General features: G+C 37.2%; 1 protein-coding gene across 2 annotated transcripts in view; it reads right to left on the bottom strand.

Annotated features, from left to right (window-relative positions):
- Positions 1-5,531: 5,531 nt before the first annotated feature.
- The window catches only part of LOC106063227 (putative amine oxidase [copper-containing]), a 35,143-nt gene continuing 17,700 nt past the window's right edge, over positions 5,532-22,974 (bottom strand). The window contains exons 9-17 of one of the 2 annotated variants that reach the window (XM_056004243.1): positions 20,565-20,714; positions 18,092-18,187; positions 16,398-16,552; positions 15,167-15,255; positions 12,854-13,035; positions 9,590-9,744; positions 7,791-7,992; positions 6,560-6,765; positions 5,532-5,708 (exon numbers count right to left, since the gene is read on the bottom strand). In XM_056004243.1, coding sequence (XP_055860218.1) covers positions 5,597-5,708; positions 6,560-6,765; positions 7,791-7,992; positions 9,590-9,744; positions 12,854-13,035; positions 15,167-15,255; positions 16,398-16,552; positions 18,092-18,187; positions 20,565-20,714 — 1,347 coding nt within the window. In that variant the 3' untranslated portion in view covers positions 5,532-5,596. Of the gene's footprint in view, positions 5,709-6,559; positions 6,766-7,790; positions 7,993-9,589; positions 9,745-12,853; positions 13,036-15,166; positions 15,256-16,397; positions 16,553-18,091; positions 18,191-20,564; positions 20,715-22,974 lie in introns of both variants that reach the window. The other variant, XM_056004242.1, reaches the window with a different exon arrangement.

Below are 22,974 nucleotides of genomic sequence, written 5' to 3'. Positions count from 1 at the left end.
GAACGATATTTGATTCATCTCATAGAACGACTTTGATTCATCTCATAGAACGACTTTGATTCATCTCATAGAACGATATTTGATTCATCTCATAGAACGACTTTAATTCATCTCATAGAACGACTTTAATTCATCTCATAGAACGACTTAGATTCATCTCATAGAACGACTTTGATTCATCTCATAGAACGACTTTGATTCATCTCGTAGAACGACTTTGATTCATCTCATAGAACGATATTTGATTCATCTCATAGAACGACTTTGATTCATCTCATAGAACAATATTTGATTCATCTCATAGAACGACTTTGATTCATCTCATAGAACGACTTTGATTCATCTCATAGAACGACTTTGATTCATCTCATAGAACGATATTTGATTCATCTCATAGAACGACTTTAATTCATCTCATAGAACGACTTAGATTCATCTCATAGAACGACTTTGATTCATCTCATAGAACGATCTTATTCATCTCATAGAACGATATTTGATTCATCTCATAGAACGACTTTGATTCATCTCATAGAACGACGTTGATTCATCTCATAGAACGACTTTGATTCATCTCATAGAACGACTTTGATTCATCTCATAGAACGACTTTGATTCATCTCATAGAACAATATTTGATTCATCTCATAGAACGACTTTGATTCATCTCATAGAACGACTTTGATTCATCTCATAGAACGACTTTGATTCATCTCATAGAACGATATTTGATTCATCTCATAGAACGACTTTAATTCATCTCATAGAACGACTTAGATTCATCTCATAGAACGACTTTGATTCATCTCATAGAACGATCTTATTCATCTCATAGAACGATATTTGATTCATCTCATAGAACGACTTTGATTCATCTCATAGAACGACGTTGATTCATCTCATAGAACGACTTTGATTCATCTCATAGAACGACTTTGATTCATCTCATAGAACGACTTTAATTCATCTCATAGAACGACTTTGATTCATCTCATAGAACGACTTTAATTCATCTCATAGAACGATCTTTGATTCATCTCATAGAACGACTTTGATTCATCTCATAGAACGACTTTGATTCATCTCATAGAACGACGTTGATTCATCTCATAGAACGATATTTGATTCATCTCATAGAACGACTTTGATTCATCTCATAGAACGACTTTGATTCATCTCATAGAACGATATTTGATTCATCTCATAGAACGACTTTAATTCATCTCATAGAACGACTTTAATTCATCTCATAGAACGACTTAGATTCATCTCATAGAACGACTTTGATTCATCTCATAGAACGATCTTATTCATCTCATAGAACGATATTTGATTCATCTCATAGAACGACTTTGATTCATCTCATAGAACGACGTTGATTCATCTCATAGAACGACTTTGATTCATCTCATAGAACGACTTTGATTCATCTCATAGAACGACTTTAATTCATCTCATAGAACGATCTTTGATTCATCTCATAGTACGACTTTAATTCATCTCATAGAACGACTTTGATTCATCTCATAGAACGATCTTTGATTCATCTCATAGAACGATATTTGATTCATCTCATAGAACGATATTTGATTCATCTCATAGAACGATCTTTGATTCATCTCATAGAACGATCTTTGATTCATCTCATAGAACGACCTTTGATTCATCTCCATCTCGTAGAGCGACAGTAGTTTATCTCGTGAATGACATTAACGATAGACTATGGAGCCCTATTCTCGAGAGACATTCCCGGTTAAATCTAACACAGTTAAGGCTGACATTCGCTTATTTTTTTATTTTTTTTTGGTAGAGGATCAAACCATTTGTATTCTCGTGCTGAAGCCAATGTTTTTTGTTTTGTTTTTGACGTCTATGGCTTTCTTTACCTCCATCTATCTCCAACTATTGCGGTCAAGGGCTTACTGTGGTCAAAGGCTTACTGCGATCAAAGGTCTTACTGCGGTCTAGGGCTTACTGCGGTCAAAAGCTACGTCTTCCCAGTAGTCAGCATTGATGTCCACTGCTTTTCCGTTTGATTACACCTAAATTAAGCTTCAATTATTATATTTAATATATTAATATGCAGATATTTTTACTCTCGTTTGAACGAAATTTTAGCCTGAATATATATTTTGTTTGTATGGTAGCTATGTGTTGGTATGTATAATAAATTTAATCCTGGATACAAAGTACGTGAAATCTAAAGGCATTTATATTCGTATAGCCTAATGTTTACATACACCTTATGCTGGCCCTTTTTTAAAGCTCTTTATTAAGTATTTTTTGTAGTTACATCAATATCTTATACACAACTCAAAGGACAACAAAACAAAGCGACGAATACTTTTAAGTGTGCAGTCGTTATAATTGAGTGTTCCACAATATCTGCTTCACCGGAAACATTTCTTTCATTTAAAGTGGCTAAATTTTTAAAAATGATTACATTAAAATTTGTTTTTACACAAAACAATGTGGAGAAGACTTCCGGTGTGTCACGAGTTGATGTTTTAAACTATTTTACACAATCTGCTTCATCGGATACATTAGTTTCTGAATTACAACTGTAGCGTCTGTTCTCTATTTATAAGACCCCATTGATAGTCAATTAACATCGAAGACTTTTTTTTTACTGTATTCTACTTGATTTTTATTAAGCGGAAGATTACATTGCCAAAATCACAAAAGACAAAATTCGTAAGTTCCATGTTTTCACAACAATTAAGGCTAACATTGTTCAGAAGTTGTTGTTTTCTTATTTTTTTTAAATAAATAAATTGTTTATATTTAAAAACCATTGTAGTCAAGGAATGTTTGAAACCATTGGGTTAAAATTGACGTGCCAGGCACCAAGCATTCTCAAACAAAGCAACAAATACATAAACAAAGCAACATATACATAAACAAAGCAACATATACATAAACAAAGCAACACATACATGAATAAAGCAACAAATACATAAACAAAGCAACATTAAACAAAGCAACATATACATAAACAAAGCAACATATACATAAACAAAGCAACATCTATCAGTAATCTCTCTTAATTGAATAAGGCTCCACAGGTCTCTTGTAACATTCACGAGGCATACTTGTCTGGTGCGCAAAAGGATCAAAAATATTTTAGTTACTCCAAATGGTGCATAACTATCCAAAAATATATTTATTCATTTATATTCATAAGGGGTTTATAGATTTTTTATATAAACTTGCCAATCAAAGTGAAACTGATACATCCATTCATATTTTGTTTTGTTTTAAGAAATGTAGGACAATCAAAGTAAGAGTGTTTCTTACCAAGTAATAAGGATTGTTATTTCGTGGATGTGTAAATGTAAAGCTGTTTATTATATTTAGCAATAAACAACTTATGAAGACTTCTGTGAGAACCATTACTAATCTCCTAGAATTAAAAGCTGTAGATTGATGATATAAATAAATTAAATGGATTCATCTTAGATTAGGTATTTGCATTTATTTTTCTTTCCTTAAATCTCATTATTTATTGTCTTTGCACTCATCTTTTGGATTGTTTTCTTATTTTTACATCCAGGGTTTTAAAGACTCATTTTAGTTAGTCACTTTCAGGTATTTGTTCCCAGATCATTTGTTTTCTACCATTAGACAAAAATGTCAGTCAACATTTATCTGTAGGTAATGAGGATCAATCTTTTATTCATCTATCTATACATAATAATACTTCATCATTGGAGAAAGTCGCCTGAACTCTGCGTACTGACTGTCAAGTTTCTGATGTTCTTTCCCCTGAACTTTTCGAACTGTCAGGTTTCTGATGTTCTTTCCCCTGAACTCTGCGTACTGACTGTCATGTTTCTGATGTTTTTTACCCTGAACTTTTCGAACTGTCAGGTTTCTGATGTTCTTTCCCCTGAACTCTGCGTACTGACTTTCAGGTTTCTGATGTTTTTTCCCCTGAACTTTTCGAACTGTCAGGTTTCTGATGTTCTTTCCCCTGAACTCTGCGTACTGACTGTCAGGTTTCTGATGTTTTTTCCCCTGAACTCTGCGTACTGACTGTCAGGTTTCTGATGTTCTTTCACGACTGAAGACTATTAGGCCCTATCCTAAGCTCACTAGATGACGAACTAGGATAACAGTGGGCGGGATTCGAACCCAAGACCACGATGACGACAGTTTCTAGCGCATTCCATACGGCCAGGAAGTGTTGCTATGTTGCCTTATTTCCTGTTGCCTTCTGCTTATCACATATAAACTTCTGCCTATCACATTTAAACGCCTGCCTATCACATGTTAACTTCTGCCTAACGTTTTTTTTTATATGCTGCCGCATATCTATCAAGTAAATAAAAAAAAAATAGAAAAGCTTATCTAAGGGGAAGAACTGTATATTTATAGCCTCGAAATTGCCATGAAATACTCAGAAAGACACAAGATAGAGGCACAGTTCTTATTCCATACGCTAGAACACATTCATACAAGTGTTCCTCCTTCCCTAGTGCCATTAGAGAATCAGCCAAGAAAACCAACTACTTTGCAGAGTTTCAGTCATTGATTAATATGCATGACTAAATGCATGACGCGTAGGACGTAATCATCTTCTTTTTTGAAGTAACGTCTGTATTATATAAGATAAGATAAGACTTGGTTGACACAGGGAAGTACGTGAATATCTTCTTTTTGAAGATAGGACATCTTTCAATACTCTAAGATTTATTACCCATAGTCAATATCAAACTAAATTAATTAATGACTACTAGTTCATTAATGAATTTGTTAATTATTTGATTGATTTATATCTTATTAGGAACACTAATCGTGCAAAGTTTCAACTTGATCCGAGAATGGGAAATGGGAGAAATAACTAAAAAAAAAAATAATGGTACCAAAGAGACTGAGTTAAAATCAGCTTTGTAAATAAAAATCTATTTACAATCCAACAGTGTCGCTAATGTACGAATACCCTAAGATAGTTTCTGTAAATAGTTACTTTGCTTAAATCAGCTCATTCAGTCCGTTTGTTGTGACATGAAAATCTTTAACACTTTCCACTTCCAATCTTATCTTATCTTATAAAAAAACAGACGTTACTTCAAAATTAAAAAAAGATGATGGCGTCCTGTCCCACGCGTGTCATTAGGTCAATCTAGCCTTGCATGTCAATCAATGACTTGAAGCCATTAGGTTTCCTGGCTGGCTCAGGCAACCTATTCCATGCTCTAGTAGCACTTGGGAACAAATTGAAATTTTGCAAAATTTTTCATTGTCGGTGAAAAAAAGCACGAAACAATAAAAAAAATTGTTAATTAATTAATCGTAATTAATTAATTTTGTTTTAAAAGGAAAATACACTAAGCCAAGGGGAGACAAGCCTTGCAATAATAAGATAATAGGGCAGCGATTGGGCGATACTCTCCCCCAAAAGACGACTATGAGATGCTTGACAACATGCTAGATAGCAGACGCGTGAAGTCACAATACAAGGAGAGTGACTTAAGTCATTGTGTACAGTTATGATTTATACAAAATAATCGATACAATTTTTGAAAAAGGACTTTTTTATATTTCAATTTATTGACAACTTCAACTAATATTAAAGACATTTTTATTTGGTCCATCAGCTGGTGGAGTTCTTGTGATTCATCTCCAGTAGAAGCTCCGGATGTAGGTCAAGGTCGTGTTCCAATCTCGATGTCCGTGTAATGCACTGTCTGTTCGTGCTGTTGTGTCTAAAACAAACAAGTCAAATATCAAATCACGTTTTTTGAGTATAAACATATAGCCAATATAGATTATTTGGAATCAATCATAAAGTAAGTCTTTAGATCTAGAATAACAAAAAAGAATTTGTGCGATTGGAATACTCTTAATTTTTATTTTTTTTTTGTTTTGTTTTTAGCGCAACTTTCATGCTTATAAAATTCTCAATGCGCTACGGTCCAATGACTTTTGTGGACAAGTTTTGGGGGAGGGGGGCGGAGTAATGTAAGGGAAGCCACTAGTTATTTAAGTCCTTCTAAAAAATTCGAGTAATTTTTTACAGCTTCTCTTCCCTTAGCTTAGTACCACTCTATATAAAACAAAATACATTTATTAATAGTGATTAATTATTTTAATTGGCTAATGTTTTCAGTGATTCGTGTGTTGTCTGCAATGTCCAAAGTTTGAATTTGATCCGAGAATGGGAAGTGGAAGAAATAACGTGTACAAGAATTCAACCAGACAGACAGACAGACAGACAGACAGACAGACAGACAGACAGACAGACAGACAGACAGACAGACAGACAGACAGACAGACAGACAGACAGACAGACAGACAGACAGACAGACAGACAGACAGACAGACAGACAGACAGACAGACAGACAGACAGACAGACAGAGTAAGCTAAGTTCTATAAATCTACAATTCATAACGGTTTGTCATATTTTTCAATAAAATCAATTGCATCTACTAAAGGAACTAGCACTGGTTTTATGATGTTGTCAGGAAATATGGATATTTACAGAAATATATTTTCTAGATATTCTCTATTTACTTCGTCGAAAATGTAGTATTTGTTTTCACTGCGAATTTTACCTTTGAACCTTGATCCCTCTCTTGGCATCACTGGGGTCAGCGTGACGCACCATTATGGCGTCACGTGACGTCATAGACGGGCACTCGTCGTGGTAGTTGAAGGGCAATAGGTAAAAGCCCATACTAGCGCCCACAGTAGCCGTAGTAGGCAGATCTTCAGAGCTGGGAATGTGATACGACCCACAGGTTATCCACAGTACCAAGTCCTGTAATAAAACAAACTTGATTATTAATTCTCATAGAATTCGTGTCTTCATTAGTTTTTAAATCCTACAACAAACGAAAGGGGTCTAGCTAACTCTCCTGACTAGAATAGGAAGTAGCGTTACAACTAACTTCCATATAGAAGGCCACATTCTTGTATGCTAGCGAGTTCTGGACGCTAATTGCAAAATTTGTGAGGAGAGTCCTAGAAATGGAGATCTAATCGAGAGGATCCTATGTCTGCTATAAAGACAGCACCATAAGACGGGGAGATTCGAAACAGAATTGCAAAGTCGATTGGGCACCCCACTATGCCCTGCAAACCGGTGTTAAAAAAACGCAATGTAAAACTGCATGGCCATATCACAAAGACCTTCCTGCGGGGAACACTACCAAGTAAAAAAAAGAAGAGGCAGACAGAGAAAGCGATGGGAAGACAACATAAAAGAATGGACGGGCTCGTCATTGAAAAAGATTATTTATATATATATATATATATATATATATATATATATATATAGAGAGAGAGAGAGAGAGAGAGAGAGAGAGAGAGAGAGAGAAAGTTCGTCTATCGTGGTTCGATGATGACCACTTTGGCTGAGGGCTTTGCACTGGGGTTTTATGCCTCCTCATGTGGCTGGTGAGACCTATGTGAGCCCGGAATGTTCGGCCGCACACTGGGCAGGTTATTCCAGCTGGAGCTAGTGTCGTTTGCCTTGCTTTTCTTCTATGGCAAAATAAAGAAATGAAAAAAAAAAACGGTCGACAGATCATGTGTGGTGTCCCAACTATCCAACAAGAATAATCGATGGTGAAGGGGAGGTATCTACATAGGTAGACCTATAAGTGAGTTCGGGATAAATTAACTTTAGCTACAATATAGTGGAGGTCTATTTGAGCAAGGGAGATAACTGCTAAATATGCACTTTTGTTAAAGGGAATTAACTCTTTCTCTCCATAATTATTTACCACATTCTGCTGGAATCAACGCTGGTATCATCAGTTAGGAGAGAAAGAGTTAACTTACTTCGTCGACAATGTTCTCATTATCACTGTAGAAAGTCGTAAAATTGGTCGCGGCTCTTGCGCTGTCAAACATGGCGTACACAGAGCTGCCTCGTATCTCGGAGTCTTTCTGTTTCGTGACCACCATCTGGTGCGCCGCCCATGGAAGACTTCTGTCGGAATCATCGGAAAGTAAGCTCTTCGACATTCCCTCTATATAAATCCTGAAAAGTTGAAATCATAAAATAGTATGAAAGTAAAATTCCCCTTTCAGGCTGTTCATTCAGGCCAGTGGGAGGGCGCTCTTCTTCACTTTTACTGGCCTTAAGGTTCTACGTGCAACGCACAACTCATCACGACTATTTCAACGATCATAGCGTTTTGAGAAAGGTTAACAGCATGACATAGCGCTATACGAAAACAATTGGTAAAAATATTACTAATCGCACAGATTTATTGCTGTTCGACTAGAGTCTAGACCTATTACAAATCTATTACAAATTTAATTACATGACTGATCCAAACTAATTGATACAACCGGCAATACTTTGTGCCTTGATTTTTTTTTTATTTTTTTTTGTAAGTGAATAGAAATTTCACAGGATCCTTTAAGAACATTGTGTTTTTAATATCCTGTTTAGATGACACGGGGCAAGGTGGCTGAGTGGCAAATCGCTTGGTTTCCTAACCGAAGGGTTGTGGGTTCAAATCTCGGTGATGACTGGAATCTTGAGACTTGGGATTTTATGTGGCCTCTGAGTCCACCTAACTTTTATGGTTACTTGACATTAGTTGGGGAGCGAGGAAAGGAGGTCAGTGGCTGTGCTGGCCACGTGACACCCGCATCAACCGTAGGCGATAGAAACATGAGCTTGACATCATCTGCCATGTAGATCACAAGGTCTGAAAGGGGAAGTTTACTTTTTATCTTTAGACAAGTCTACTCATTTCTACATTTCTTTGTGTACTTGTCGACCCGCGGTGCAGCATACGCCGCTATTTGCCAGAAGTATTCATGTAGGCAGCGTATTGTGGAGCAGAGTGTATGACTGTGCTTATGTGAGTAAGAACAATCGACAGGGCGTCGCCATAGTTATCCCAATGTTTGCAAAGCTTACAGCCATCTTGCGAAGTTCGGGAGCCAACAGTCGATGACATTTTTCCAGAAATATGCGACTGATAGAAATAAACAGTTACCTGATGCCGGAGTTTCGACTACATTGAAAGACCTGTTGACTCCACGAAATATATGTGAAGCGGTGGCCATGGTTAGGAAACGAAGGGCAATACGAAGGGGCAAAATCAAAACAAAGCTACAAAAAAAAACTTCAACTATTTTAATGACAGCAGAAATTGACGTGTGTAAAAAATACACACATTAATGAAGTCAAATATATACAATGTATAAAGTGAAAGAAGAAGAGGCAGACAGAAAAAGCGATGGGAGGACAACATTAAAGAATGGACGGGCCTGCCATTGAGAGAGGTTCTAAACAAGGCAAAAAAAAGGGAGGAATGGAGAAAGACGGTCGACAAATCTTGCCTGGTGCCCCAACGGTCCAACAGACTAAGGGATAGTCAAGTCAAGTCAAGTCATAAAGTGAAAGATTACTTGTTCTCTCCCCCCCCCCCCGCCCACTTTTTCTCTCTGTCGCCGCGAAAGGTACGTGGGGTAACTTTAGTCCGACTTGCAGAAATAAAAGAGTTATCTTCCCATGACTTTATTGTGGTGTCCCGCATGGTTGGGCTATGAAGAGAATTATATATACAGAAGATATGTACAGACGATATAAAAGGTCATGACATAGTACCTGCACTTACCTATAACCCTTGTTCTCTTTAAAAGAATTTCGGCTGAAATTATTGAAGACAATGTGAGCCTTTGGTTGATCAAAGTTAAATGAGTGGACAGCGTCCAGCTCGGATTTTTTTAATGTTCGAACGAGTTGGTTTTGAAAGAAAATGTGGCCAGATTCCTGTTGGATATAAAATTGTTAATTATATTTCATTTAAAAGACTCCTTGATTTTAAACAAATATTGTTGGAAGTGAAACAAGAAGAATAGAGAATAAAAAAGTGGTAATTTTTTTTTTAAACTGATAACTGACTGAGATTGGAACCTTTTCTTTTAGAAAAATCACACTCCGCTAAATGGTCTTGTGGATAGCATTTTCTTAGCATTTAGTGTTCTTGCATTAACATTTGATACCCAATTGTTACATTTATATGTGTATTTATGTTTATGTATGTTGTGTGTGTATTTGTATTGGTTTTCTTGTAGTCTCCCTTGTTCTACTGTTCAGTATGTTCCCGTGTTCACAGTTTACTCTTAAGTGTGTCAGTAGTGTGTGTAGTCACTGTGTATTAGTCTCTGCTGGTTGTTCTCTCCTTGTTTTCACGTTAGTAAAAATGTAGTGTAACTTTTAAACATCAGTATTGTTAGTGTATTGTTAGTGTATTGTGATAATATAACACTAAGTATCAGTATTACTATAAGTGCGGTTATCGATGAACCACTATACTAAACGAAAATTAAAAAAAAAAAGGGGGGGGGGAGGGAATTTAAAAAAAAAAAAAAAATTATTATTAAAATAATACACACACAAAAAAAACTAAATTAGAAATAAGTATAATGAGAGAAAAAAAAATCAATAAATTTAAAATGAACCCTAAATTATTTAATTTCAATATGTCTAGGGCCCATCTAGAGACAAGGTGGAGTTGGAGCTTTGGATCATTGATAGAACAGCCGCTCTTTAATTAGTTTGGGTGTTGCGTGGTTGTTTCCTTTGAATAGCAGAATTTATTATTTTTGTCTTTTTAATACGTTATCTACTGAATCGTACGTCTTTTCAGACTTCTCTTTCCTATATGCAAAATGATGTAGGCCTATTTTAATTTAAACAAAAATAACTTTTATTAAAAGTTATATTAAAACGTATAATGTGCAAGTAATGTCGCACATTTAGCTCCAACCTTTTTGGTTGTGAAAAATCAAAACATTGAGTGTTTAGTATGAGTTAAAGAGACATTGGCACCCTAAGCTTTGAGGTGTTTAGCATGAGTTAAAGAGACATTGGCACCCTAAGCTTTGAGGTGTTTAGCATGAGTTAAAGAGACAAAGGCACCCAAAGCCTTGAGGTATTTAGTGTGAGTTAAAGAGACATTGGCCCCCAAAGCTTTGAGGTGTTTAGCATGAGTTAAAGAGACAAAGGCACCCAAAGCCTTGAGGTATTTAGTGTGAGTTAAAGAGACATTGGCCCCCAAAGCTTTGAGGTGTTTAGTATGAGTTAAAGAGACATTGGCACCCTAAGCTTTGAGGTGTTTAGTATGAGTTAAAGGGACATTGGCACTCAAAGCATTGAGTGTTTAGTATGAGTTAAAGGGACATTGGCACCCAAGGCATTGAGTGTTTAGTATTCGTTATGGGGACATTGGCACCCGAAGCTTTGAGGTATTTAGTATAAGTTAAAGGGAGATTGACACCCAAAGCTTTGAGGTATTTAGTGTGAGTTAAAGGGACATTGGCACCCAAGGCTTTGAGGTATTTAGTGTGAGTTAAAGAGACATTGGCACCCAAGGCATTGAGTGTTTAGTTTGAGTTAAAGAGACATTGGCACCCAAAGCATTAAGTGTTTAGTATGAGTTAAAGAGACATTGGCACCCAAAGCATTGAGTGTTTAGTATGAGTTAAAGAGACATTGCCGCCAAAGCATTGAGTGTTTAGTATGAGTTAAAGGGTCATTGGCACCCAAAGCATTGAGGTGTTTATTATGAGTTAAAGAGACATTGGCACCCAAAGCTTTGAGGTGTTACGTATGAGTTAAAGAGACAATGGCACCCAAAGCTATGAGGTGTTTAGTATGGGTTAAAGAGACAATGGCACCCAAAGCATTGAGGTGTTCAGTGTGAGTTAAAGAGACATTGGCATACAAGGCATTGAGTGTTTAGTTTGAGTTAAAGGGACATTGGCACTCAAAGCATTGAGTGTTTAGTATGAGTTAAAGGGTCATTGGCACCCAAAGCATTGAGGTGTTTATTATGAGTTAAAGAAACATTGGCACCCAAAGCTTTGAGGTGTTTAGTATGAGTTAAAGAGACATTGGCACCCAAAGCTTTGAGGTGTTTAGTATGAGTTAAAGAGACATTGGCACCCAAAGCATTGAGGTATTTAGTGTGAGTTAAAGAGACATTGGCACCCAAGGCATTAAGTGTTTAGTGTGAGTTAAAGAGACATTGGCACCCAAGGCATTGAGTGTTTAGTATGAGTTAAAGAGACATTGTCACCCAAAGCATTGTGTGTATAGTATGAGTTAAAGAGACATTGGCACCCTAAGCTTTGAGGTGATTAGTATGAGTTAAAGAGACATTGGCACCCAAAGCATTGAGTGTTTAGTATGAGTTAAAGAGACATTGGCACCCAAAGCATTGAGTGTTTAGTATGAGTTAAAGAGACATTGGCACCCAAAGCATTGAGTGTTTAGTATCAGTTAAAGAGACAATGGCACCCAAAGCATTGAGTGTTTAGTATCAGTTAAAGAGACAATGGCACCCAAAGCATTGAGTGTTTAGTATGAGTTAAAGAGACATTGGCACCCAAAGCATTGAGGTGTTTAGTGTGAGTTAATGAGACATTGGCACCCAAAGCTTTGATGTTTACTACAAAAATTTTTGGTCAAAATGTGTAGTGAGTCTATAACAGGACAAAAGTCCTTGTGGTGTGATATGAGCACTGCCCACCACCGTCTGTCGCCCTGAGGGAGATTTGGGCTAGAACATAATAATATTCATTTATTCATTTATGAAGGAACTTTTCAAACGTATCGGATACTAGTCAAATCAGTTTTTTTAAGTATTAATTTTTTTTAAATTTAATAATTATATAATAACGGTAAAATGTTTTTGGCTGGCTTTTAAGGTTAGGTAACAGATTGGATGGTTATGACTAGGTCAAATTAGACACCCAGTGCGCCCCTGTGTTTGGACACCCAGTACGCCCATGTTTTTGGACCGCTTCTGTTTACAGTATAACATTTATAGTCTACCGTATGAGTAATTTGTGAAAAAGAAATTGTTGCGACTCACGTCTGAATGAGCCGACGATTCGGGCTCAATGTCCAGAGTTTGGTATCTGTTGGCTGTCCCGTTAATGTCAAGGTCAACCTTGAAGTGGAACAAGTGTTGATGCAGATTGCCAGATAAGGTTTCCCCGATACGAAAGCCATATTGTTTTTCTGCGTTGATGTAATAGCCGGCTTGAAGATATCCTGTTAGATAAGTGTAAGTGTGTAAAAAAAAAGTAAAGTTTCCCTTTCAGACCTTGTGGTCTATAGGGCAGATGAATCTGTGGCCTACGGTTAACGAGGGTGTCATGTGGCCAGCACAACGACCAACCGCCTTTACTTTTCCCCAACTAATGTCAGGTACCCATTGGAGCTGGGTGGACTCAGAGGTGCCCGAAGATCCCGAAATTAAAAAATCCCAGTCTTCACCAGGATTCGAACCCTAGACCACGGTTCAGAAGCCAAGCGCTTTACCGCTCAACCACCGCGCCTCTAGTATACGTGTGTACTTATATTTAAAAATTAGAAAAAGGAACAATTTCCCAGTAGTTTTAGACCGACACATTAGAACCAGTTATGGAACCTATATATCAGAAGGCATATTTTCCCGTCCTCCTTGACTGCACGCCTAATGTTAGCCACAAAGAGCATATGTCTTTTACATACCGCTGTGGACTTATCAGATCCCGAAGTTAAGCTGGAGAACATTTTAGGTTTATGTAGTTACAAGGCCGATAATACTGTACTTATGTAAGGTAGTATGTTTTGTAACAGAAATAAGGCCTTCAGTGTTACAGGCGGGCGATCCTGTTTGCGTGACAAGGGACGATTTATATAGTCTACACTTACAGCGCAGGGCCGCACGTTAGACATTCGCCCAGGCCCCCGCGCACTGCTAAGGCCGCCTCTGATGCTAGAGAATGAGAATTGAGTATGTGGGATTGAAGGAAATAGTAAAGCTGGAAAGAGATGGATAAATAGATGGATATAGAGATGGATATACAGATGGATATACAGATAGATATAGAGATGGATATACAGATGGATATAGAGATGGATATATAGAGATGGATATAGAGATGGATATAGAGATGGATATACAGATGGATATAGAGATGGATATAGAGATGGATATAGAGATGGATATACAGATGGATATAGAGATGGATATAGAGAAGGATATAGAGATGGATATATAGAGATGGATATATAGAGAATAAGAAAAGGGAGATAATGAAAGTTTGAGATTGTGCGAATTATATTGATTTCGTTTGATAATTGGCTAAGCATTATTGTACATGTTTTTGTTATTTTTTATTTGTAACTTTGACTGCCTTAGTTTCACTTGTTCCTTGTGGCAAAACAAAATAAAATTGTTGCATTGTTAAACGGTTTATGTAAAACCATGTTTTTTTTCTCACTATTACTGTGAATTGCAACATGATCATAACATGGGCTTCTATACGAATATAATACACCCCACTTATACTACAGTGGATTATAGAAATAACAAGTTGAAATGAATTGTGTGCCCTGTTCATCTCCTAAATTGATATAAAATAAAAAAATATCTTTAGTATTCATTAAGTTCTAACATTTAGTGCATTATACATAACAAAACACGTACTCTAGCGTAAGGGAATCAATGTTTACATCAGTTTTCTTTTTTCACTGAAACATTACACGTGAAATGCTTGTATCGGAATGTATTTAATGAGCTTAATGCCAGTGGAACAAAGGAGTTCTTGTGTCTGTTTATGTGATCGGTGTCTTGCATTTCTTTTGCGATGGTAAAATCTTAAAATCGTGACTTAAGGGTGTTTTTTTAATTTTTTTTAAATAACGTGTTGCGTAACACCTTTAACGTGGCAACGAGCTTTTGGTCTAAGCTTCCCACAGGTTGTGACGTCATAGGTCAGTGTTGAGGCCTTTTTTAAAGGTGGTTTTGGTTTGAGTGGTCATGTGAAATGCTGTACTCATTCTTAATCTCCGGAATCGATGACGACATATTGATATCCAAAATATGTAGGAACCTTAACTTAATTCTTTTATCTAGAATAAGATTTAAAGTTAGAGATCATTTATACAAATAGTGTGTCTAGCCTTTTAGTAATTAAAAGGTTATTACAGCAACAATCATGCTAATTTATATTTGCTCATAAGATAAGGAAGTTTCTTATTGACTATTTTAGTAAAATCGTGTTAAGTTGAATGGTTCTTTTATTTTTATTATTATCATTCTATTTTGAAGAAACATGATCGGCAATTAAAGTTATAGTTTACTTAATATGTAACTATGTTATAGTGAGTTTGTTATTGCGTATTTTAATTTTACCTGTTATGGTTGCTTTAGTCTCTAGAGCGCCATTTTGGTGGAAAATAAAGTCAATGATATAATCGTAGTTGGCGATAGTTATAGCAGATCTGGAAATAAAATAACATTATATTCATAAGTAACCCATAAAGCGTGTTTGCTTTGCATTTATTATACGATTTCTATAGCTATAAGTCTATAGTTCTGTATCTCAGTATATATCAATGCGTGTGTAACTGTAAAATGTTTGTAAAATGTTTTACATGTTTCGGATGTTCCTTCAGAGTTGAAGATAATTACTTCCTAGTCCAAACCTCCCGCAGGACGAAGGGGGATGGGAGCGGGCAGGGTTTGAACCCGGGACCATCGATAAATCTGAACGGTAATCCAGCGTGCAAACCGCACGACCAGGCAGCCATCCTATAAGTCTATATGTATGTCTAAAGGTCCATAGCTATGTGGTGCTATCTGTCTTCATAAGTGTGAGTCTGCATCAGGGGAGGAAAAATAGGTTGGTGGCTGCTGGGTTTGCGAAGTCATTTGAAACACTGCACTCATCCTTAATCTTCGGAATCGAAGGTACTGCCATTTATAGCTATGTGTCCCGGGCATGCTACCCTGCCTCATAGTGGCGCCCGGGTGGAAACGATCGTAGGAGGAAACGATTAGGCTAAAGGGTAGCAAAACAAGACTCCCGTGGGGGTGCCTAAGGGGGTGCGAGAGCATCCTCATTGCACTGCGCGGAGTTGTAAAAAAGCTCCCACAACCTTGTCACAATCCAGGCGCTGTTCCTCAAGGGGCCGTTACATAATTGGCGTGTCCCGCACGGTTAGCCTGGTATAGAAAAGAAAAATGGCGGCGGTCTTAGTAGATCTATATGCGGCCTCTTGCCGCGAGTCTGACCCAGCCGTCAGACAAAACAGTGTACACTGTTTTCATACAGGCAAGTGAGAGAGAGCTCTTGTTCACTTTTGCTGGCCTAGAGTTCCAAGAGCCGAAGGCTCAACTCTACCTGACAGTTTAAGAAGAAAAAAAAATAGCTATGTGTAAATATGTGTCTTTATTGATGTGTCTATACTATGCGACATAGCTATGTGTCTATAAAAATAGACAATGTGTTTATTATCTATGTGTATATATTGTTTTTATTTCTATGTATCTATGTAAGTATATTTACATATGACTAGACTCTGGAGCTAAGACATTTAAAGAAATTGGTCTTACTGTCATCGAAAAGAAAAAGAAACTGTACCTGAGTATAAGAGCAGAGTCCGGCATACCATCGTAAAAGCTTCCCTCGGTCAAGGGATAGGACAAATGTCGTCGGAGTGGTTGGCCGTGGTTGTGTTCAAAAATACAAAAAGTATATTTAGTAACAGGGGAATCCCCATCTGGGTTGAACACTGTCTGCGGATAAACACGAGAAAATTAGGTCTTTGTCTCTTATCAATTATGTTTTCTCTCTTATCTTATTACTGTAAAAATTATTATTACGACTTCTTTCCTCTCTGTCTGTCTATCTCTGTCTCTTTCTGTCTGTCTCTGTCTCTCTTTCTGTCTCTTTTTCTGTCTCTCCATCTGTCTCTCTGTATCTCTGTGTCTCTCTGTATCTCTCTGTCTCTCTTTCTGTCTCTTTTTCTGTCTCTCTATCTGTCTCTCTGTATCTCTATGTGTCTCTCTGTATCTCTCTGTCTGTCTCTGTCTCTCTTTCTGTCTCTTTTTCTGTCTCTCTATCTGTCTCTCTGTATCTCTATGTGTCTCTCTGTATCTCTCTGTCGGTCTCTGTTTCTCTCTGTCCCTTTTTCTGTCTCTCTATGTGTCTCTCTGTCTGTCTTTTTTTCTGTCTCTCTATGTGTCTCTCTGTATCTCTATGTGTCTCTCTGTATCTCTATGTGTCTCTCTGTATCTCTCTGTCTGTCTCTCTTTCTGTCTTTTTTTCTGTCTCTCTATCTGTCTCTCTGTATCTCTATCTGTCTCTCTGTATCTCTATGTGTCTCTCTGTATCTCACTGTATCTCTCTGTCTGTCTCTGTTTCTCTCTGTCTCTTTTTCTGTCTCTCTATCTGTCTCTCTGTATCTCTATGTGTCTCTCTGTATCTCTATGTGTCTCTCTGTATCTCTCTGTCTGTCTATGTCTCTCTCTGTCTCTCTTTCTGTCTCTTTTTCTGTCTCTCTATCTGTCTCTCTGTATCTCTATGTGTCTCTCTGTATCTCTCTGTCTGTCTCTGTCTCTCTTTCTGTCTCTTTTTCTGTCTCTCTATTTGTCTCTCTGTATCTCTATGTGTCTCTCTGTATCTCTCTGTCTGTCTCTGTTTCTCTCTGTCCCTTTTTCTGTCTCTCTATGTGTCTCTCTGTCTGTCTCTCTTTCTGTCTTTTTTTCTGTCTCTCTATGTGTCTCTCTGTATCTCTATGTGTCTCTCTGTATCTCTATGTGTCTCTCTGTATCTCTCTGTCTGTCTCTCTTTCTGTCTTTTTTTTGTGTCTCTCTATCTGTCTCTCTGTATCTCTATCTGTCTCTCTGTATCTCTATGTGTCTCTCTGTATCTCACTGTATCTCTCTGTCTGTCTCTGTTTCTCTCTGTCTCTTTTTCTGTCTCTCTATCTGTCTCTCTGTATCTCTATGTGTCTCTCTGTATCTCTATGTGTCTCTCTGTATCTCACTGTATCTCTCTGTCTGTCTCTATTTCTCTCTGTCTCTTTTTCTGTCTCTCTATCTGTCTCTCTGTATCTCTCTATCTCTCTGTCTCTCTTTGTGCATCTCTCTGTCTCTCTTTCTGTCTCTTTTTGTATCTCTCTATCTGTCTCTCTCTGTCTTTCTCTGTCTCTTTCTCTCTCTCTCTCTTTGTCACTCTCTCTTCCTGTCTTTCTCTCTTTTTCTCCCTGTCTCTCTTTGGTGTTCAATCTTCCTATGAAAACTTAACGGATAGACATTTAACTAATTAGCTACCTGATTAATCAGTGTGGCCGTTTCTGGACAATCAGCACCTGGCACCAGTGACCTCTGTTGCAGACCTACCAATGACCCGCTAGTCACAAAATTACTCTGCTACAATAAAAACATAAACCATAAAACAAAAAAGAAACAAAAAAAAACAAAACGGATCTATGAAAGTATTAAACTATGTATGTATTATCATGTATCTGTGATTGCCTTTTCCCTTAGCCACTTCTCACGTGACCTGCGTTTACTCTATAATAGTAACAGTAACAATAATAATAATGATAATAGATGTAATAAAACGTGACCTCAAAATCAGTAAACATCAATACTGACAATCGGGAAGACATAGCTCTAGACCGCAACAGATGGAGAGAGACAGTGACCAAGAAAGCTATGGACAGTGAAAGTACTTGGGTCTCAGCTCAGGAAGAAAAACGAACAATCCGAAAAACGGCCAGCTCCTCTACCATCGAAGTATAAGCCACCTTAACCTGCGCTATCTGTGGACGGGAGTGTCTCTCCAAAATACGGCTCCACAGCCACATGAGGGAGTGTGCTCTGAGATGAACCATAGTCGTCCTACGACTGAATGAGGCCAATGAAGTACTAATTACTAAAGCGATGTCTAAGAGGGTGGTTGATATGTACTTTTGATACATTTTAGTCGAATGTATTCGATAACTTAAACAATCGCTAGGCGTATTTCATTAGTTCATCTCCGCGCTATTCTGACATTAAAGATTAAACAAAAATGGACGAAGCGTCTTCATAACTGACCTAGTTTTATGGGATCTCTCCGACACACCCACTATTTTAAATTCCGATGAAAATTCAATATTCGATTTCCTCTTCATTCCATGTATTGAACTTTTCTTCCTAATCGATTACAAGACGTGAGGGTGTAGTGTTCGTATAGTGCTTGAACATAGAACTTTGGAACAAAACACTTTCACCTAGAAACACGAGTCTCAGAATACCCAGAAATAAATCACAAAACAACTTGTTGTACTGAATGCACCATAAGGAACACAGTGTCCTCAAAATATGTGTGGAGTACCTCTTACTTACCAGTAAAAAGATGTGTGTGTGTGTGTGTATTTTCAGGGCCAGATTTTATGGATGGCAAACAATCTTCTGCCCTGGGGACTCCACATGAGAGGAACCCCGACAATAGTTATAAAAAAAATATCCGAAATTCGAAGGGTCAGAAACTTTTTCTTTCTTCATTGTTGTACTATTAAGTATTATATATATATATTTTCTTTTGCATATATATATATATATATATATATTGTTGTAACTCCAGTGGCGGACTGAAAGGGTTAATGTGTATGCGGCCTACTGATACACACGACTCAGGCTAATCACACAGGTCAACGGCTGTCGATAGACAAGGGACAGTACTGCTAGTTCACGCAAATATGACCCATGTTGTGGTCATGTGATCGAGAGCCTTCACGGACTAGCGACAGTGTGTAACAAGAGACAGTTGAGTCCAGGACAGCAAGGCAGTAAGGACTGTGTGGTACCTTTGAGTCCTCGAGAATGTAGCTGTACGCGCTAGAGAGACTAGTAATGTTAAGTTTGGCAGTCCTGTTAAGTTCAAGAAAGCATTTGAATTTGATGTAGCCAATTGTGTTGAATTGGCTGTCGATATATTTGTAATTAAACCTCCACTTTGTTACTTGAAGCTCTTGTTGTCAAGTTCTTGTGTTAGATGTGCTGTTGTGTTGCTAAGTAGTGTTTGCAGAAGGCCTGATTGAGAAGATCGTAACAATATATATATATTTAAGACAGTACTTCAAGCCAGGACCTTACCCTCCATAAACTCTAAAAATTTCATTATTTTTCTAAAATAAGCATGTTTAATATTTTTCAATATGAAAATGAGATGAAATTTACAAGTTCTCTCTTTTTAAAATATGGCGCGTGCTTTTAGTATCATTATTAATTAGTGGGTCGTTATTAAATCTTTCGAAAACGTGTAGGGACCTCCAAAAAAAACCTGCTCCGGAACTTCCGTGTACTTAAATCCGGGACAGTGAGTGTTGCGTGACTGAGTGGAACAAAACGCTTTGCTATTCAAATTAGCGTGTCGGGTTCGAATCCCATGGTAAATGAAAAGATTTCCAGTTAGACCTTGCGATCTATAGGGCGGATAATGTTTTTTGGTCATTTCTTTCTTTGGCCAACGGTAAGCAAGCTGGACCTGCCTAACGACCTACCGCATTTACTTTCCTCAATTGAAAGCAGGTACCCATTAGAGTTAGGGGTCTCAGGGGCGCCATAAAAATCCCGATATTCAAAACGCCAGTCTTCGCAGAGATTCGAACCCAGGATCCCAGGTTCGGAAGCGAAGCATTTAACCATTTAGCCACCGCTCCTCCGATGACGGTATATATTCTACATTTTTCTTACATTTTTCTTCTAAATGCTATACTGTTCGGATCTAGACACTAATTACAGTCGAAATACTTACAGCCCAAGGGGAAATACCGGAATAAAAAACTGCCATTTCAGACAAGGCAATCTCATAAGCGATTCTCTCCCCTTTAAATCTGACGTCATACAGGGCCGGTCCACTTAATGTCGACATACGAAAATGGAAGTCCCAGTTGAAGTAGGTCACCTGAATAACGAGACATTTAAACTCATGATTTTATAATGATAATCACTAACTCAAGATATGCAAATAAACAAACCTGAATATAAAATGAAAATTTAGCATTGAAATAAAATGTAAAATAAAAATCATGTTTGGTATACCGATTGGAATATAAAAACGGAGCATTGTTTACTACATTGTTTCCTTTACAGAACACCTGGCACGTTTTCATAACTTATAGAAGCCCATTCACGTGGTGGCCTACAGTTAATTATTTCAGTAGCTCGCGGAACACTGGAGTTCCCCAGAACACAGTTTGGGAAACACTGAAGCAAAGAAAGGATGAAATGAGAAGGAGCGAGTAAATAGTGAGATTGTGATTAAAATGTAAGAATGTAGTGATATTGTGATTAAAATGAAATGTAAGAATGTAGTGATATTGTGATTAAAATGTAAGAATGTAGTTAGAATTGTGATTAAAATGTAAGAATGTAGTTAGAATTGTGATTAAAATGTAAGAATGTAGTTAGAATTGTGATTAAAATGTAAGAATGTAGTGATATTGTGATTAAAATGAAATGTAAGAATGTAGTTAGATTGTGATTAAAATGTAAGAATGTAGTTAGAATTGTGATTAAAATGTAAGAATGTAGTTAGAATTGTGATTAAAATGTAAGAATGTAGTGATATTGTGATTAAAATGAAATGTAAGAATGTAGTTAGATTGTGATTAAAATGTAAGAATGTAGTTAGAATTGTGATTAAAATGTAAGAATGTAGTTAGAATTGTGATTAAAATGTAAGAATGTAGTGATATTGTGATTAAAATGAAATGTAAGAGTGTAGTGAGATTGTGATTAAATAGTAAGAATGTAGTGATATTGTGATTAAAATGAAATGTAAGAATGTGGTGATATTGTGATAAAAATGAAATGTAAGAGTGTAGTGAGATTGTGATTAAAATGAAATGTAAGAATGTAGTTAGATTGTGATTAAAATGTAAGAATGTAGTGAGAATTGTGATTAAAATGTAAGAATGTAGTGATATTGTGATTAAAATGTAAGAATGTAGTGAGATTCTGATAACAATGCATTAAAAAATTAGTGCAAATGTAATAAGACTGTAATAAAAAATTTTTAGTGATAATGAAGTGAAAATGTAGTGAAAAAAATAGGATGAGAAGTAGTGAGAATGTAATAGAAATAGTGAAAGTGTAGTGATAGTAAAATGAGGGTAGACTGTACAGATAATGTAGTGCTGCGGCCCATAATACAATTCCTCTCTAGGTAGCGACCCCCAATCCATTGATATATTTAATTTTTCAAGAATACAAAGATGTCTACCAGGTGGGCTTCGAAATTTAAATAATTTGTTGTTTTTTTTAGAAGTGTGCCCACCACGTCACGTCAGTGTGAAATAGCAGAACACGTTGGACGCATCAAACGGTTTGCGCGCTGGACTGTCGTTCGGATTTATCGAAGATCGAGGGTTCAAACCCTGCCCGCTCCCATCCCCCGTCGTCCTGCGGGAGGTTTGGACTAGGAAGTAAATTATCTTCAACTCTGAAGGAACATCCGAAACATGTAAAACAAACAAACAAACTCATCACAAAGAAGTAACTATCAATGAAAAAACAAACAAACATGTTTGCCTTCAAACAGGGATGTTAAACTCAGTAACTCAAAGAGTCATCTTTATCTTCTAAAACAAAATATCCATCTTCTTCAATATGTCACCCTCACTTTTGAGTTCATTAAATTTATGTTTGACAATCGTTTCGTAATTTATTTGAGAACCATCGATTTGAGCAATGTCACTTTTGTTTTATTATTACAAATGTAATTGTATATATCAACTATGGTACAAATAGTCTTTTGTAAGCAACGACCAAAAATTAATTGCGATGATAAACAGATAGCATTTAAAATTTCCGGTGGTCTTAGGCGACCCCCGGCAGATGGTCATTCGACCTTCAAAGGGGCCTTGATCCACAGGTTGAGAACCTCTGATGTAGTGGGTATGCTTTGCAAATTAGACTATTCAAGAGGGGCTCGTTAGCCATGGCTGGCTACCCAGCTAGGTCCTAGAAGGAAAACTCTGAATTCAAACCTCTGTTGCCTTGCAGCTATACCCAATCATGGGAAAGGCTTCGGGAGTCAACTCAGATGAAAAATCAGGAGCTGGCGACCCTAAGGCAGTTTGCAGCACCCAGTGCTACACTCTGGCAGAACCTGCGACGACGCCGACCCCAAACTGTATCGGCACTGCCGTTCCTTTGGATAC

The sequence above is a fragment of the Biomphalaria glabrata genome, chromosome 11 (assembly GCF_947242115.1).
Source record: "Biomphalaria glabrata chromosome 11, xgBioGlab47.1, whole genome shotgun sequence".
In the NCBI taxonomy this organism is placed as follows: Eukaryota; Metazoa; Mollusca; class Gastropoda; family Planorbidae; genus Biomphalaria; species Biomphalaria glabrata.
Note: the sequence above shows the minus strand (reverse complement) of the source record. Positions and strands in the feature narration are given on the sequence as shown.